The sequence below is a fragment of the Sinohyriopsis cumingii genome, chromosome 10 (genome assembly GCF_028554795.1).
Source record: "Sinohyriopsis cumingii isolate HCF-2022 chromosome 10, ASM2855479v2, whole genome shotgun sequence".
Classification (NCBI taxonomy): Eukaryota; Metazoa; Mollusca; class Bivalvia; order Unionida; family Unionidae; genus Sinohyriopsis; species Sinohyriopsis cumingii.
Window position 1 is genome coordinate 18,920,564 of NC_142970.1, and position 19,566 is coordinate 18,940,129.

Consider the following 19,566-nt stretch of genomic DNA (forward strand, 5'->3'; position numbering starts at 1 on the left):
TCCCGTATTATGTACCAGCCAATCAGTTGTTCAGTGCATGTCTACATCCCATAATGTACCAGCCAGTCAGTTGTTCAGTGCTGGTCTACATCCCATAATGTACCAGCTTACAGTCAGTTGTTAGTGCTAGTCTACATCCCTTAATGTACCAGCCAGTCAGTTCAATGCTGGTCTACATCCCATAATATACCAGCCAGTCAGTTGTTCAATGCTGGTCTACATCCCATAATGTACCAGCCAGTCAGTTGTTCAATGCTGGTCTACATCCCATAATGTACCAGCTTACAGTCAGTTGTTCAATTCTGGCATATTGTGTAATGGTTGATATAGGTCTTCACTGTAGATGGATGCATGGTTAAATATAGCTGATCTGGGTCCTCACTAAATATTTGTGTGATTTGGATTTGTAACGTAGCTTTAATAATTTTTCAGTCACTACTTTAACAATTTTTCATTCACTAATATGTTTGCAGTGTGACAGTTTATAGTTATGTCAAACACTGCATAGACACAGGTAGACATTATAACTGGACATGCATTTTACATGACTGTCTTGTACATGGGCACAGGTAGGCATGATAACTGGGTGTGCATTTTACACAGATGTCTTGTACATGGGCACAGGTAGGCATTATAATTGGGTATGCATCATGGACACAGGTAGGCTTTATAATTGGGTGTGCATTGTACATGGATGTTTTGTACATGGACATGGTAGGCATTATAATTAGGTGTGTATTTTACATGGATGTCTTGTACATGGGCACAGGTAGGCTTTATACATGGCTGTGTACATGGACACAGGCATTATAATTGGGTGTGCATTGTACACATGTGTTGTACATGGACACATGTAGGTGTTATAATTGGTTGTGTATTTTACATGGATGTTTTGTACATGGGCACAGGTAGGCTTTATACATTGCTGTGTACATGGACACAGGCGTTATAATTGGGTGTGCATTGTACATATATGTGTTGTACATGGACAAATGTAGGCATTATAATTGGGTGTGCATTGTACATCGATGTACTGTACATGGACACAGGTAGGCGTTATAACTAGGTGAGCATTTTATGTATTATATATATACATTGTGTGTATTATGCATGGGTGTGCATTATACATAAGTATATTATACATGAGTGTACATTATACATTGGTGTGCATTATACATGATTGTAATTAGTGTGCATTATGCATGGATTATTATACCTGGATGTGTATTATACATGAGTGTGCATTATACATGAATGTGTTATGCAGGAGTGTGTATATTACATGCATGTGCATTTTAGATAAGTATATTATACCTGGATGTCCATTTACCAAGATATGCATTATTAATGAGAATATTATACACTGAAGTGCATTATTGATAGATACATATTATGCATGAGTACACATTATACATGAGTACACATTAAAAATGAGTACACATTATACATGAGTGAACATTATACATGAATATAGTTCTGCAATATTAACTTTTTTGGCTTTTAGGATACATGTTTATTTTCTTATTTTGCCAAAAACTTTTTGTGGCAAACAAGATTATTAATTTTCTTTTTAAAATGGCTCATTACCTTTTTCACATTTTTTTTAATCATACTTTATTCTAGCTCTAAGGTCAGAGGTCAAGGACCTGTCCCTCCAATTGAGTCCGACCTTAAGAGTGAGAAGTCCAATCTATATGGGGAAAAGTCAACTCAAGATTTAGTTTATCGTCTGGAGCAGGAACACAAGGACAGTTTCCATGGAAAATGGCTTCAACGGCACCAAGAAAACAGTAGCGGGGAAGTATCACCACGATCATTATCCTCAGAAAATCAATCCCCGAATGCATCTTCTCGGAACTTTAAATCCACGAGTGACTTTAAAAAGTTCTATGCCTCATCCAGTAACGTTGACAGACAAGTTGTACCAGGGCTGAATCTTTCTTTTTCAAGTAATTCATCCCCCAGTTTATCTCCCAGAAATCGGACAGATGTACATCATCCTTGGCAGTTATCACAGCAGCAGGTACCTCGACCTCCAACCCCTCCACGCAGTCACAAGAAAGCACATCAGAATGGAAGTTTGAATGAAATAAATGGTGATCTAGGAAACAGATATGGCCAAGATGGAAAGAAAGTTCAATTTTCTTCTGGGTAGGTATTTAATACTTAGTGATTTCACAGTCTTTATCAAAAATATTTTTAAAAATATTGATAGAAACACAATTTATCAAATCTAAAAAGCATTGGTTTATTTTGGATTGAATTATATTGTTTCTCATATCAGTTGTAAAAGACAGGTAGAAAACCCACCAAAATTATGACATTTAAAAAATAATATTTTGAATATAAAGTTTTCTTTTGTTTTAATTTTTAATTTTTTAATTTTGTTTGCCAGGTTCATAACTAGTATGAACAGGTCTCTGAAATAAAATGGTAACATTTTTGTTTTTAAATTAGTGCCAATAAGGGTCATTAATGAAGCATTATGAAATTAAAACACACTGCCATTGCCATTAAAACACACTGCCATTAAAACACACTGCCATTGCCATTAAAACACACTGCCATTAAAATGCTACCAAAAAACTACATGCTTCAAAGCACACAATACTACCACTGCAGAAAAACATATTGTACCGTGGATCTCTACAACAAACTCAAAATCAGCAATCTCTGGATATAATCAAGGAATGGTTTTGCCCATAAAATTGATACAGCAAATTTCTGGATATAATCAAAGACTAAGTTTCCCCATAAAATTGATTCAGCAAATTTCTGGATATAATCAAAGGCTACGTTTGCCCATAAAATTGATACGGCAAATTTCTGGATATAATCAAAGACTAAGTTTGCCCATCAAATTGGTACAGCAAATTCCTGGATATAATCAAAGACTAAGTTTCCCCATAAATTGGTACAGCAAATTTCTGGATATAATCAAAGACTAAGTTTGCCCATAAAATTGATACAGCTTCTAAAGGACATTTTATCATAAATTATTTATTCTGATGCCATGTCCTATATTGACCAACATATTTGACCTCTTTATATAGTTTCTTTTATTTATTTCACTCCTATATACCTATGTAAAAGACACCTGTCCAATAAGGACAAAGTTTAATGGTTCATTAAAGATCTTAATCGCCAGGTTTCAGTTTCTAGGATTTTTAGAATAAATTAGAGAAGGGTGGTGGTGGATATTACCGATGACCAAGCATTGATTCATATTTGTTGCTATGGAGACTTTGCTCTACACTCATTCACTCATCATATACCTATGTTGTACTTATTGGATGACTGTGTTTAGAGGACTGTATGCTGCTGACAGTCTAGTGACTGTGCAATCTAGTGACTGTGTTTAGAGGACTGTATGCTGGCGACAGTCTAGTGACTGTGCAATCTAGTGACAGTGTTTAGAGGACTGTATGCTGCTGACATTCTAGTGACTGTGCAGTCTAGTGACTAAGGTCTAGTGACTGTGCAATCTAGTGACTAAGGTCTAGTGACTGTGCAGTCTAGTGACTGTGTTTAGAGGTCTGTATGCTGGCAACAGTCTAGTGACTGTGCAATCTAGTGATTAAGGTCTAGTGACTGTGCAGTCTAGTGACTGTTTAGAGGACTGTATGCTGGCGACAGTCTAGTGACTGTGCAATCTAGTGACTGTGTTTAGAGGACTGTATGCTGGCAACAGTCTAGTGACTGTGCAATCTAATGACTGTGTTTAGAGGAATGTATGCTGGCGACAGTCTAGTGACTGCAATCTAGTGACTGTGTTTAGAGGACTGTATGCTGCTGACAGTCTAGTGACTGTGCAGTCTAGCGACTGTGCAGTCCAAAGATCACATCATCAGTACATTATGACATTATAAATATGACATCACCTTTTATCTAAATGCATCATTGTGCTATGAACGTTAAATGACATGGTTTTGACCTGTGTTATTTATCAAATAATGACAAAGGAAAATGCTTATCCAATTTTAAGATTTGCAATTTGTTCACTGAAAATCAGTGCTAATGTGAATAAATAGTATACCAGACATATAGAAAAATGAATTGATTTATAACCTGATGTAAGTCAGTCATGCTTTATGTTTCATAAACAGACATGTTCAGTGTACGATTTTGTTTGTGTATTCGATATATCAAGTCATGATCTTTGGATAGTGCAAATTTGATCAGGCCTTAAAAATGATCCACTGTTATTTTATGGACAATTAGTGACAGGGCAATGTACAATTGTTGATAGGTAGCCATCCAAACATTTTGCAAATGATAAAAGTTTCACTTATCTAAATTTCAGTAAGCCAACCATCATTATCGTTCAGCACAGAAAGCCCAAGGAGATTATGCAAAATTCTGATGCATCAAGCACTGTTTCTCCTGTGAATCAGCGATTAAAGCTCCGCAAAACAAATATTGATCTTACGAAAACCATAAAACGCGTTGACCGAGATGCGGAAGTTCCAGTGTTCAACTTTAGAGCCTTATTGAAAAAAACTGGAAGACTGAATACTGAGGAACCAGAGCAATAACATAATGATACAATATATGCCAGAATCCAGTGCCCAGAAAGAGTCTGTACTCACAATGTTTGTTTTTTATTATTGTCTAAGAAGACCAGATTAAATATTATTTTGCTGCCATTTAAAAATTTTCTTTATATATAATGTACAGTACAGCAATAAGTGACTAAGATTGAACTCATTTGCAAATAACAATAACCCTGATTAAAGAGAAATAAAAAAATATCCAAAGTTAAAAGTCAATGCTTCAACTTAAATATTTATTCTTGTCCTAAGATGTTACTGTATGCAAAGAAAACCACACCAGTCCATGTGTTTCTAAGAATTTCAATTCTGTTACAAACTAAAGCTTCATTAATGGAATTCACCATTCTTCTGTTGTTTTGTATGTGTTTATTATCGTGTTTTAAAACAAAATAAAAAATAATCCATTAATATTTAATGGACTAATACATAAGCTTTTTAAAACCCTTAATACATTAGTTTACTGTAAGTCGGTAGCGAGTATAACATTTCAATGAATGTAGCAGGCAATATAGTATAAACTGGGACTTCCAGCTGTTACATAGTTCAGTGTGAATTAGGCACCCTTATTTTTTGTACAAAGTATAATATTCTGTACTGCAGTATGCTGTAACCTCTAAATTTCTTGGCAGGTTACGGTTATATAACCATGGTTTCCATGTTACCATTGTATAACCATGGTTTGCAAGCAACTGTTGTATAACAATGGTTTCCATTTTACTTGTGTATAACCATGGTTTCCGTGTTATTGCTGTATAACACTGGTTTCCATGTTATTCTTTTATTAGCATGGTTTCCATATTACTGTTGTATAACTATAATTTCCAGATTGTACTAGAAAAGCAATGGTATTGTCATTTTATGTTGGATGGAAGATTCATTTCACCTTCCTCAGAATTGCCTTTAAAAGATAGAACATAAATAAAAAAACATACAGTAGCATTGCTACACTGTTTATCAAGGAAAACATACAGTAACATTGCTATAATGTATAGCAAAGTAAACTTACATTGCTACACTGTTTATCAAGGAAAACATACAGTAACATTGCTATAATGTATAGCAAAGTAAACTTACATTGCTACACTGTTTATCAAGGAAAACATAAAGTACCATTATTTCACTTTTTAGCAAAGAAAATGAAATCATGAGTAAAACTACTTTACACCATTATATATATATATATATATATATATATATATATATATATATATATATATATATATGAGCAGTATTAATTTTTTACTAGTTTTACTAACGACCATAATACATTAAGGTTAACAGTATCTTGTTTTATAAAGAATTGCATTAAAAGATGCCATATATTTTGATTTATTGAACTTGTAGGATTTTTTCAGATTATGTGATATGCATACTTTGTGATATATTTTTTCCTATGAAACACTTCCTGATATTTTTTCAATGCTGTATGTCTCTACTTACAAATTTTGTAATTTATATGTAGCTGTTTTGATACATATTTGTGCTTTGCCTTTATAACAGCTTTATTCAGAGTAGAATTCTTAATTATATAATTTATGGTAGTAACTGTAATTAGTTGTGTATCTATTATTATTTTATAAAATAACTATTAGTTAAAATATTAATCATCAATTTCTTGCATATCCAAACATTCTCTGTACCATACTTAGAGGATGAAAAATACTTTCAATTTTTAAGGACTGATGACATATTAAATTTAGATTCTAATTAATGGAAGCAAGACTCATGGTGACTGAGTGGTTGTCATGTTTGACTTGTGGCTGAAAGGGTATGGGTTTAAATCCTCAATGTGGCATGTCCATAGGCAAAGTACTTTACTCCACTTACGTTAGCACCAAATAACCAACATGTGTTACTGTACCAAAAAACACCCAAACCAACTGACCCATTTCTAACTACTTGACACCTGTACAAAATTACCCATTTCTTACTGTACTGACACTTATACCAAATGACCCATTTCTAGCTGTACTTGACACCCAAACCAAATGACCAATTTCTAACCACTAACCATACCCAGACCAAATGACCCATTTCTTACTGTACTTGATACCTGTACCAAATGACCCATTTCTTACTGTACTTGATACCTGTACCAAATGACCCATTTCTTTTTGTATTTGACACCTGTACCAAATGACCCATTTCTTAATGTACTTGACACCTGTACCAAATGGCTCATTTTTAACCATACTTGACACCTGAACCAAATGACCCATTTCTTACTGTACTTGACACATGTACCAAATGACCCATTTCTTACTGTACTTGATACCTGTACCAAATGACCCATTTCTTACTGTACTTGATACCTGTACCAAATGACCCATTTCTTACTGTACTTGATACCTGTACCAAATGACCCATTTCTTACTGTACTTGATACCTGTACCAAATGACCCATTTCTTACTGTACTTGATACCTGTACCAAATGACCCATTTCTTACTGTACTTGATACCTGTACCAAATGACCCATTTCTTTTTGTATTTGACACATGTACCAAATGACCCATTTCTTAATGTACTTGACACCTGTACCAAATGGCTCATTTTTAACCATACTTGACACCTGAACCAAATGACCAATTTCTAACTGTACTGGACACGTGTACCAAATGACCCATTTCTAACCATACTTGGGGGGCCCCAAGTGGCAGGGTGGTCTGAAGTGATCTCCATTATGGATCACTGCCATCTCACCTCTGTCTGCGTGGGTTTGATTATCATGTTCGGCAGATATGGGTATGTGAGAAAGCTTGCCAGTAGCTTCTCATGGCTCAGTGGTTCTTTCCGGGGTTCCCCTGCATTCTTCCTCCACCATTAATACTGGCTGCTATGTATAACCTATTTTGTGCTGAAAAATGGCATTATACCCTGCAACAACAACAATTAACTATACTTGGATCGCATATCTATATACTTGATGGTAAGTGAGTCTAGGAACTGATTTACAGACCCAGAGCTGTTCTTTCCTAATGCTCTGGCAGGTCAGGGGCTAATCAATTTATGAGGAGCAATCACTAGAACAAATAACATAGACCCTGATGTACTGGTGTCTTCTTATATAACAGCAAATCAGGTTGCAAGTTGTTTTGCAGTTGGTTCAGTATGTACAGTTAACATTTGACACAATTTTGTTGACATTTGGAATTTAAATTATCATGGGAAAAGATGACTAGGTTGGAGAAACAGCAGAAATCCAAATCTAATGGTAGGTCTACATTTCAACTGACACCTAAGGATAGATCTAGGTCTATATTTCATCTGATAACTAATGACACAATTGGGTTGGTGTCTTTTTATGATTTTGCACAGGTTAAATATGGCCAGACATATGGTAATGGGGTATAGGTAGGGCTTAATGAGTACAGGTTAAATATGGCTAGACATATGGTAATGAGGTATAAGTAGGGCTTAATGAGTACAGGTAAGGACATTTTGTAATGGATCCTAGTGTTCAAATATGGATTAATGGTACAGTGTTCAAATATGGATTAATGGTACAGTGTTCAAATATGGATTAATGGTACAGTGTTCAAATATGGATTAATGGTACAGTGTTCAAATATGGATTAATGGTAAAGTGTTCAAATATGGGTTAATGGTACAGTGTTCAAATATGGATTAATGGTACAGTGTTCAAATATGAATTAATGGTACAGTGTTCAAATATGGGTTAATGGTACAGTGTTCAAATATGGATTAATGGTACAGTGTTCAGATTAATTAGGGATTTATTTCTTCTTGCTCACCATTTCATGGGGGAAAAAAATATGTTACTGCCTTTAAATTACTTAGTGGTTTTTACCAGGACATATGCTAAAACAATTTAAATGCCCATAGTCTGAAATATGTGATTGTAGGAAGATAACAGCAACATATTTACAAAAATGATAAGTACTGACATGCATGACATGCACTATCAGTCTTTTTACCTTAGGGTCAAGGATACATATTGGAGTCAAGGATGTCCATTTTGCGACAAGGCTTGACAAACAGGCTATGGTAACATACTAAATACATAAAATGTAATTTCTTTTATCCTTTACTCACCAGTTCGTATGAAACTTGTCACCATATGTGGCCATTATATAAACAGAACAGTTTTTTTATACCACAATATAAAGAACAAATTGTATGGCACATGCAGTGTCTAGCTGTTTGTAGAAGGTGTGCCACATCCAGTGTTGATTAGTAGAAATGAATCAGTAGTGTGCCACATTCAGGGTTAATTAGTAGAAATGAATCAGTAGTGTGCCACGTTCAGGGTTAATTAGTAGAAATGAATCAGTAGTGTGCCACATTCAGGGTTAATTAGTAGAAATGAATCAGTAGTGTGCCACATCCAGTGTTGATTAGTAGAAAATAAATTATTGTTATCACTGAATAAAGTGATCATGCCAGTTATTTTATCAGGTGTATTTATTAATAAAAGGTGCTAAGTTACATATTTAGCTTAAATTATACATGTATAACTCACTGTGTACAGCTTAATTATACATGTATAACTCACTGTGTACAGCTTAGTTGTACATATTATAACTCACTGTATACAGCTTAATTATGCTTGTATAACTCACTGGGTACAGCATAATTATACATATATAACTTACTGTGTACAGCTTAATTATACATGTATAACTTACTGTGTACAGCTTAATTATACATGTATAATTCACTGTACAGCTTAATTATACATGTATAACTCACTGTTTTCATCATAATTATGCATATTTAACTAACTGTGTACAGCTTAATTATACATGTATTACTCACTGTATTCAGCTTAGTTGTACATGTATAACTCACTGTGTACAGCTTAATTATACATTTTAACAATCATTATTTACAGTTTATTATTCCTGTATGTCTATTGTTGTGTAGAGTGTATTATCCCTGTATGTCTTTCATTGTGGGGGGCCCCAAGTGGCCAAGTGGTCTAAAGCGCTCACCGTTCTGGATCACTGCCATCTCACCTCTGTCTGCGTTTGTTCGAGTCCAAGGTTCGGCTAGCGTGGGTATGTGGGAAAGCTTGCTAGTAGCTTCTTGTGGGTCAGTGGTTCTTCCCTGGGTTTTCCAGGGTTCTTCCTCCACCAGTTATACTGGCCGCCATGTATAGCCTATATTGTGCTGAAAAATGGCGTTAAACCCTAGAACAACAACAACTGTCATTGTGTACATTGTATTATTCCTGTATGTTTATCATTGTGTATAGTTTACTTGTACAACTGAAAACATTCACTGTCCAGTGCAGAATTGTATAACCAAAATGCTATAGAATCAGTGTCATTTAGTTTTATATGTATTTAACAAACCAATGATTATTTGACATTTTAGTTCATGGATTTCTAAAACACTAATTGATCCTATATCCCAGTAAGAAACATATGTCCTTGTGTGTGTCACATATTATTGCAAGAGAACAATACTTATATATATATATATATATATATATATATATATATATATATATACACATTTACTTAATGCCCATACAAACATACATGTTTCACATATTATTAACAAATCTTAATGTAAAACTTGTATGAATCATTTCTAATTCATATGATTGTGTAAAAGATTTAATTTATATATGTACCAGATATAACAAATACAAACTTGCTTTAATATTTTTTAAGCCAATATTTTCAACATGTGTAGCAGCTAATACATTTTGCATATCATGTACCTAACATTCGTGTGAAATTAAAAATTGTGTACTTAACATTGATGTGAAATTAAATATTGTATGCTTAACATTTGTGTGAAATTTAATATCATATACTTAACATTTGTTTGAAAATAATAATGGAAAACATGTCAGATGTGTTTTGTATGCCGGGCCAAATATATAGTATGGCAACTTGGCAATGTACATAACATTTTCCAGCATGACACATGTAAACTATCAAAAACATGAATTGCAAAACAATCAGATGTAAAATGCCTCATATTTTGACAAAAATTATTTGGCCATATATGGATTGGAAGGTCAAAGGTCATTGAAAAAATTTCTTGTATTTAAGTATTTGTACATTTTAAGATTTCAGGTTGAGATTTATTATTCCAACAACAATTATTATTATTATTATTATCAATATTATTATTATTATTATTATTATTATTACACACATAATAGTAATATGAATTTCACAATCACTGCACACACACACACACACACACACACACACACACACACACACTTGCTGATAAGTAGAGTCCACCTACCAACTGCACAAAGCCAGATCTAGCCACATCCCATAATGCACTGGAAAATATGGGTCTCTACAGTCTCTTAGGAGTAATAAGTAGAAGAAACAACACAGACCTTCATGTGCTGGGGAATTTTCGTGAGATCTATGATTTTTGCAGTTGAAATCTTTTAAGCACATGTATGTATGGTACATGAAGATTTTAAGCATGACTGTATGGTACATGAAGAGTTTGAGCATGAGTATGTATGGTACATGAAGATTTTGAGCATGAGTATGTACGATACATGAAGATTTTGAGCATGAGTATGTACGGTACATGAAGTATTTAAGCATGACTGTATGGTACATGAAGAGTTTGAGCATGAGTATGTACAGTACATGAAGTATTTGAGCATGAGTATGTACGGTACATGAAGATTTTGAGCATGAGTATGTACGGTACATGAAGAGTTTGAGCATGAGTATGTACGGTACATGAAGATTTTAAGCATGAGTATCTATAGTACATGAAGATTTTGAGCATGAGTATGTACGGTACATGAAGAGTTTGAGCATGAGTATGTACGGTACATGAAGATTTTAAGCATGAGTATCTATAGTACATGAAGAGTTTGAGCATGAGTATGTATGGTACATGAAGATTTTCAGAACGAGTATGTACAGTACATGAAGTATTTGAGTATGAGTATGTACGGTACATGAAAATTTTAAGCATGAGTATGTACGGTACATGAAGAGTTTGAGCATGAGTATGTATGGTACATGAAGATTTTGAGTTGAGTGTGTACGGTACATGAAGATTTTAAGCATGAGTATGTCCAGTACATGAAGAGTTTGAGCATGAGTATGTATGGTACATGAAGATTTTGAGCATGAGTATGTACGGTACATGAAGAGTTTGAGCATGAGTATATACAATACTTGATTTTAACATTGGTACTATTAAGAAGGTTGATGCAAGGAGGAAAGTTTTGGTTCTTGTTCATCAGTAACATTTTAGAAGACAGGGTTTAGTAAATAAATGCTACTAATTCTATGACTGTCTTGGTCACCAATCATAAATGCTGCTAATTCTATGACTGTCTTGGTCACCAATCATAAATGCTACTAATTCTATGACTGTCTTGGTCACCAATCATGAATGCTACTAACATATGACTGTCTTGGTCACCAATCGTAAATACTACTAATTCTATGACTGTCTTGGTCACCAATCGTAAATGCTACTAATTCTATGACTGTCTTGGTCACCAATCCTGCACTTCATCTGACATCTATCACAAAACAATGAAGAACAAATGAAACCAAGAATAGTATAAAACTGACAGACATTGGAGTTACCTCCCTTTGTAAACTCGGAAACATACCACTGTAATGTAGATGCTAAACTATGTTAATTGTTTTCAGAAAGCTCTGACTATAGTTTCAAATTGCCTCAGTTGAAAATAGAGTTGCCTCCCTTTACAAATCAGCATCATATCAATGTATATACTACTATAACATGTAATAATTCTTATCAACAGGCTGTGTCATTAGTTGGAGTTCGAATCAATATTTCCTCTATGTTGTTTGTCTGCAAGTCTAAATATAAAACTGTCTTTCTTTCCCTTAACATTTAAAGCGATCATGTTGGGGTCTGCTAATATACGCATATCTTGATTTACTAATATACCGTATGTACTTACTTATATGTCAGGTTGAACTGCCAATTAACTGGCCCATCAGAGTCTTCAGTGCTTTTTCTACTGATTACTCCTAAACAAATGCATAGACCACAACGCATCATGTAATGGCAGATCTGTGTCTTTGCAGTTTGCAGCTGGAACAGACTTTTGAGTAAAAAATGGTGTGTCACTGTAATGTACAGCTGTTAATAATATGTATTATATTGTATTTAAATAACACAGCATACCAATCTATTGGTAATACAGCCTGTAATTTTACTACATTGACCCCTTATTATAATGCTCCAAATATAAACCATAGCATACCACATTATACAGATATAATCTTATGCTGTGACATGTTACAGTGGGAAATTTGCATGAAATCACATAGTTTGACATGTTACAGTGGGAAATTTGCATGAAATCACATTATAGTTTGACATGTTACAATGGGAAATTTGCATGAAGTCACATTATAGTTTGACATGTTACAGTGGGAAATTTGCATGAAATCACATTATAATTTGACATGTTACAATGGGAAATGTGCATGAATTACATTATAATTTGACATTTCAATCGAAAATGTACAATAAACAACATTGTAATTGACATGTTACAATGGGAAATGTGCATGAAATCACATTATAATTTGACTTGTTACAAAGTGAAATGTGCATGAAACAATATTATACTAAAATTTGATCAAACAAGGCAATAACTAAACTTAGTTGAAGTAAGAAATAAGATACAACTAAATTTTAAGCCACTTTGAAGAGACTTCAATATATAGGGTGGGTCGGTGGTTCTTTCCGGGGATGTCCCGGATTCTTCCTCCACCATTAATACTGGCCGCCATGTATAGCCTATCATGTGCTGAAAAATGCCATTAAACCCTACAACAACAACAACAACAACAACAACAACAATCAACATATAGGTAAATTGTGAGGGACTTCATTACGGTATCTTGAGGATCAAAGTGAGGATTTTGTTAAAATGGTCGCTGTTAACACAAGGGACCTTGTTATATTCAAGGTCTTTAAATGTGAGGGGCCTTGTTACACTGAGAATCTTCATAGTTAATGACCGTGTTACATTGAAGGTCTTTTATAGTGAGAGACCATTGTGTTTATTGTATTAATATGGAAACGTATTCTAAATGTGAACTCTCAGTGTCGTTCTCTTTGCTTACTTGAATATATCAGGCTTGTGCCACCTTCTTTCCACAACATGGATTTATTTGGTTACATTTATGTGACATGGGTACATTGAAAAATTGCTATTTGACTTATATCCTGGAAGAATTTGCACATTTCTGAAATACATCATAGTTGTTTTGCTTGCATCAAAGCAGTGTTTGATGGTCTCTCCAAAACCTTGTGTTCACCATATCATGGTTTTGTACATGACATGTATACTATCTTTTATTGCCCAAAAATTTGACACTTCAGAAAAACACCATGACAAAATAAATTTTCTGTGATCCAGTTTACATACCTTTAGTGTTCAGTGTTGTTTGCTTCAGACGTCTGTTTATTTAGATATTTCTTTTTTTGATAATCACACATACTGTTTGAATCAGGGTGTTTGTCTCTGTGACCTACATGCTGTTTGAATCAGGGTGCTTGTCTCTATGACCTACATAATGTTTGAATCAGGGTGTTTGTCTCTGTGACCTACATACTGTTTGAATCAGGGTGTTTGTCACAGTGACCTACATTGGTGTTGTGAAGTATGGGTATCACTTTTACAATGGTGACGGCAGTGTTAAAGTTTAATGTTGAAGTTCTGTGTTAAATTTTTGGTAGGTCAAATATGGGTGTAGGGATGGTGATATGACCGTTCACAGACAAATGCATGACACTGGATTTTTTTAAAAATTCTCTTTAGTCTCAAAGTTTAAAGTTATGCCAAAGGTTACAGTTGTCACAAATATTATAGTTGTCCCAAAGATTACATATTTTGTACAGAATCACATGTTCGTAAATATTGTGGATCCTGCAGTAGAATAATTAGGTTGGCAAAAGATTGCATCACATTTAACCAGAATTAAACATTTAGAATTCCAGACCTTCATTTATTTACAAAAGTGTTTTTTTTTTAAAATCAGTTAATTAGTACAATAAAGCATTTTGACAATTTTTTGCAACATACACTATCAAGTTTGAATACATGGTCTTCAGTTAAGAATAGTACATAATCATACTCTACACCACACATGTAAAGCGCTCTCCATTATGGATCACTGCCATCTCACCTCTGTCTGCGTGGGTTCAAGTCTCGGATTCAGCCAATGTGGGTATGTGAGAAAGCTTGCCAGTAGCTTCTCGTGGGTCGGTGGTTCTTTCCAGGGTTTTCCCGGTTTATTCCTCCACCATTAATACTGGCCGCCATGTATAGCCTATCGTGTGCTGAAAAATGGTGTTAAACACTACAACAACAACAACAACAACCCCACACATGAGAAATGTAGCTTCAGTTGATACCAGTGTCTCTTTAAGCAAGTGCCAATTTTGCTTTGTCCTGGACAGTATTTTGTCCTGCGGTTGACAAGTTGCATTTATTTTGCTTTCAAATTCATCCGATTATATGATGGGAAGATCTTAATAAAAATTTACTTATTTGAAGTTTGCACAGTATACAGATGCATTCAGCTGAAGAATAAGTGAATAAGGACATTTCTCATGTCAGCACTACATTTTTGAAAATTAAAGGATTCAAGTGAAAATGAAATTAAAAATAAAAATTATTAAAATGAATAGAAAATCTTAAATAATACGAATTTGATTAAAGTTTGTTAAGTTTATTAGTTGGGAGTTTTCAAATACGTCACAGGGGAGAGAATTCATCATGAAGTTTTATCATTTTTCTGATTTTGTAGAAGTAACAAATAGAAACATTGCAGTATAAAACAATTGTAATTTTCTTTAATAGCACTGAGATCTTTTAGATAAAAATTATTCTTCACATCAATCAATTTGTAGTTTTGATCTAAGTAATATCTAAAATAATAGCAACAAATGGAGACCGCTCCAGTGACCTAAGTGGTTTGAATGTACGCCTCAGATATTTGGTTGGTTGTGGGTTCAGTCTTCATCAGAGTCATACCAAAGACTTGTACAAAATGGTACTTGCACCTGCCTTGCTTGGCACTCGGCATGAATTGGTTAGTGTTAGGACTGGTTGGTCTGGTGTCAGGATAATGTGACTGAGTGGTACATGATGCTACATGTCTGTGGCATGATGCCCCAGTGCTAGACATTACTGTATACTGCCACACTGCAGACATCATAGTGATATGACTGAATTTTTTTTAAAGCTTTGTTAAAAATCCAATTACACACACACACACACACACACACACACACACAAACACAAATTGGAAGTTTCAGTTATTTCTAAAAACAATTGAAATTTGAAATTACAGAAATCATGGACAAGAAGATACAATTTCAATATATTATGTCTTGGGTTCAGCCAGTGTGGTTGTACTAGATAGCTTAGCTTCATGGAGCTTGGTGGTTCTTCTCAGGTTTTCTCTGGTTCCTCCTTCACCAGATATACTGGCTGCCATGTATAGCTTACCAAACCAACCTGCCTAGTGAAATATGTATGTACAGTATCTATCAAATATAATAATGAGAATTTAATTAATTTAAATGTTTATTTTTCTTACATTTTAAGTTTTGGTGTTTTTGAAACTGTCCTAATTACTATCAACATTAATAATACCATCACATCTTTACTCTAAACAAATAAAATTAGCATTTGTTTTATAAGACATAATTCAAATAGAAATATTATGTGACATTATCAGAACTCAAATATTGATAACACTGTGAAAAATGTTATCTCCCCTGAAAAAAAGTAGTTTGATATTGAACATCTCAATAACATTGATACTACTGTTACAGTTAAGATGCACTCTGTATTTTTTTTTTAAATTTATCTCATTAGTGTCACTTTAATTATTTACTAATTACACATTGATCCACCCAGAATTTTACTTCTTTATTTTTCAACCATCCGCCAGTACAAAATTAAACCAAAGTAATTACATTCACCAATTAATATTACTTTTTACAGGGTTATTTTTTATGAGAAAAAATTTGTTTTGACTTGTATCTGTTTATTTTAGCAACATGCAGTAATTACAAAAGATTTGTTTTGAGTAAGAAACATTGAAAAAAAAATTGATCTAGTATTAGTCATTAGTTGCTTATTAATATACAGTATTCCTTCTCTATAGCACTCATCAATGTAACATGGATTCCCTCTCTATAGCACTCATCAATGTAACATGCATTCCCTCTCTATAGCACTCATCAATGTAACATGGATCCCATTATAAGTCAAGGATCCCATTTCATTATGTATTACAAACGTTACATGTATAGATTACCTCATTATAAAGCACTCACAATAGCATGGCATACTCTAGGACTCCCATAGATTGCATTATAATAAGGGAATACTTGTCAGGTTCTATACTATAAGGTGATGTACTCATTTGCTGCCTTGAACAATGATGAGATAGTAGTGTATGTATAATAATTTATTATAAGGAAATCTCCATAAGTTTGTATGCTCTATGACTCCCTTTGACATCATTCAAATGAGGTATTACAGATCATATACTTCATTAAAGGCAGTCTCACTATATTGCAAACTGTATGACTCCCTTGGACATCAGTATAATGAGGGATTACATATAATATATTTCATTATAAGGCAGACTCACTGTAAAATAAATTATATGACTCCTTTGGGCATCATTATAATGAGGGAGTTCAGCATAATGTACTTCATTATAAGGCAGTCTCACTATAATGTAGACTGTATGACTCCCTTGGACATCATTATGATGAGGGAGTACAGATCATGTACTTCATTATAAGACTCTCACTATAATATAAATTTAATGGCTCCCATGGATTGCATTATAATAAGTGAGTACTGTATCTATAATGTACTTTACTTTAAGGAAGTATCATTAATGGTGCTGATGCATAGTGTTATAATGAGGGAATGCTGTATATACTTTTGTATTTTATTGTGACAAATCTTTCATAAAAAGTTCAGGGAATGGCAGTTTTTCTTCATTGTTAATGTTTGACTTTAAATAATTGTTATCGAAATTGAATTTTAAATGTTGATTGATAGACCAATAGCTTTTAGATGCACTCAGAACTTGATTTTGCCAATAAAATTGAAATATTATTTTAATATATTTTTCATTTTATATCCCCTTGTTGAAAGGCAAAGGGTGTTGCTGGATGGGACATGGTACTTAAAGGTCATTATTACATTTATATTAATTCGTTTTCGTAATACTGTTCCCACAGCTGAATGAGATGAGAAGGAAAGATTATATCAAATGTTGATGATGTCAAAGTCATGGGAACCAGTTTTTTTCTTTTTATGTTTAAGTATCTTTTGCTGCTTTGGATAGATGTTATCTGGAAGTAATTACTGTTGACCTGGATAGATATTTATTGGGAGGTATATGATGTTGCTATGGATAGGTAATTATTCGAAAGTATCTACTGTTGCTATAGATACATGTTTATCTGGAAGTATCTACTTAGGCCATGGATACATGTTTATCTGGAAGTATCTACTGATGCCATGGATACATGTATGATGTTTATCTGGAAGTATCTTCTCTTGCCATGAATACATATTTTCTGGAAGTATATCCTGTTGCCATGGATATATGTTTATCTCAATGTATCTTCTGTTGACATGGATACATATTTATCTGGAATTATCTACTGTTGCCTTGGATACATGTTTATCTGGCAGTATCTACTCCATGGATGTCTATTTACTGGAAGTATCTTCTGTAGCCATGGATACATGTTTATTTGGAAGTATCTACTGTTGTCATGGATGAATAGCTATCAGACATTACCATGATATAGAATAACATTTGTTCTCTCTACGGTTATGCTGTACTTCTAAGACCGGGACTGGTATAAGGTGATGCTGTGTGCATTTTGAAACAAACTCATTGTATGGCAATGCTGTATGTTAACTCATTGGATGGTAATGCTATATGTTAACTCATTGGATGGTAATGCTGTATGTTAACTCATTGGATGGCAATGCTGTATGTTAACTCACTGGATGGCAATGCTGTTTGTTAACTCATTGGATGGCAATGCTGTATGTTAACTCATTGGATGGCAATGTTGTATGTTAACTCATTGGATGGCAATGCTGTTTGTTAACTCATTGGATGGCAATGCTGTATGTTAACTCACTGGATGGCAATGCTGTATGTTAACTCATTGGATGGCAATGCTGTATGTTAACTCATTGGATGGCAATGCTCTATGTTACTTTAAGTACTTCTTTATACGTACTTTTAAGGAACAGCATGCTGCCAAAGCAGACAGCTAATCAAAATGGCCAGTTCCATGTAGCCAAGAAATGAACCTGAATAGTCTAAAGTACTCCACCTTAAGTAGTCATTAAAATGGGGTGAATTAATTTTTCCAGAGTAGACAATGCTAGCTTCTACAAGTGCAATAAATGAATTATAGAATATATAAAAAATTAAACAAATTTATTGGTTTTCTTTTTTCTTCTTCTTCAAATTATCTTTGAAGCCCAAGAATTGAAAATGACCAAGTAAAGCTAGCAATCTTTTGAGAGATGCACATCTAAAGTAAGGCAAAGGTGTATACTCTATAATCCGAATTGCACCCATCAATCAAACACCAAAATAAAAGGAATTAAAGTTTTGTTTTTAACAAGATATAATATGTAAAAATTCATTTTCATTGAACCAGGAAGAAAACCTGGGCTACTGTTCTTAAACAAATCAAACCCAGTGCAAATTATAAAATGTATAGTGGAACCATTATGTGTACATTTTGTACAATTGCTCTTTTCTTGTCACATCATCACTGAATAGTTATCACAATAAAATGGTACATCAGTAATCACATGTATAATTAATTGTCTCAATTTGGCTTAAAACGAATAGCAACCCTTTTTCTAATTTTGAGTTTCCTCGGAATATTCCCACCCAATTTGTCATATTTGGACATTTTTGTTGGGATGTGGGGTCATTGCAGCTGCATATCGAAAATTTTAATTTGTTGCCAACGTGCGGTAG

General features: G+C 33.9%; 1 protein-coding gene across 3 annotated transcripts in view; it reads left to right on the forward strand.

Annotated features, from left to right (window-relative positions):
• LOC149789673 (myosin-IIIb-like) overlaps window positions 1-17,660 on the forward strand; it is a 235,291-nt gene extending 217,631 nt beyond the window's left edge. For all 3 annotated transcript variants that reach the window (XM_089971686.1, XM_089971688.1, XM_089971687.1), the window contains 2 exons: window positions 1,624-2,151; window positions 4,304-17,660. In XM_089971686.1, the coding sequence (XP_089827812.1) occupies window positions 1,624-2,151; window positions 4,304-4,535 (760 nt within the window). In that variant the 3' untranslated portion in view covers window positions 4,536-17,660. The remainder of the gene's footprint in view (window positions 1-1,623; window positions 2,152-4,303) is intronic.
• Window positions 17,661-19,566: the final 1,906 nt, after the last annotated feature.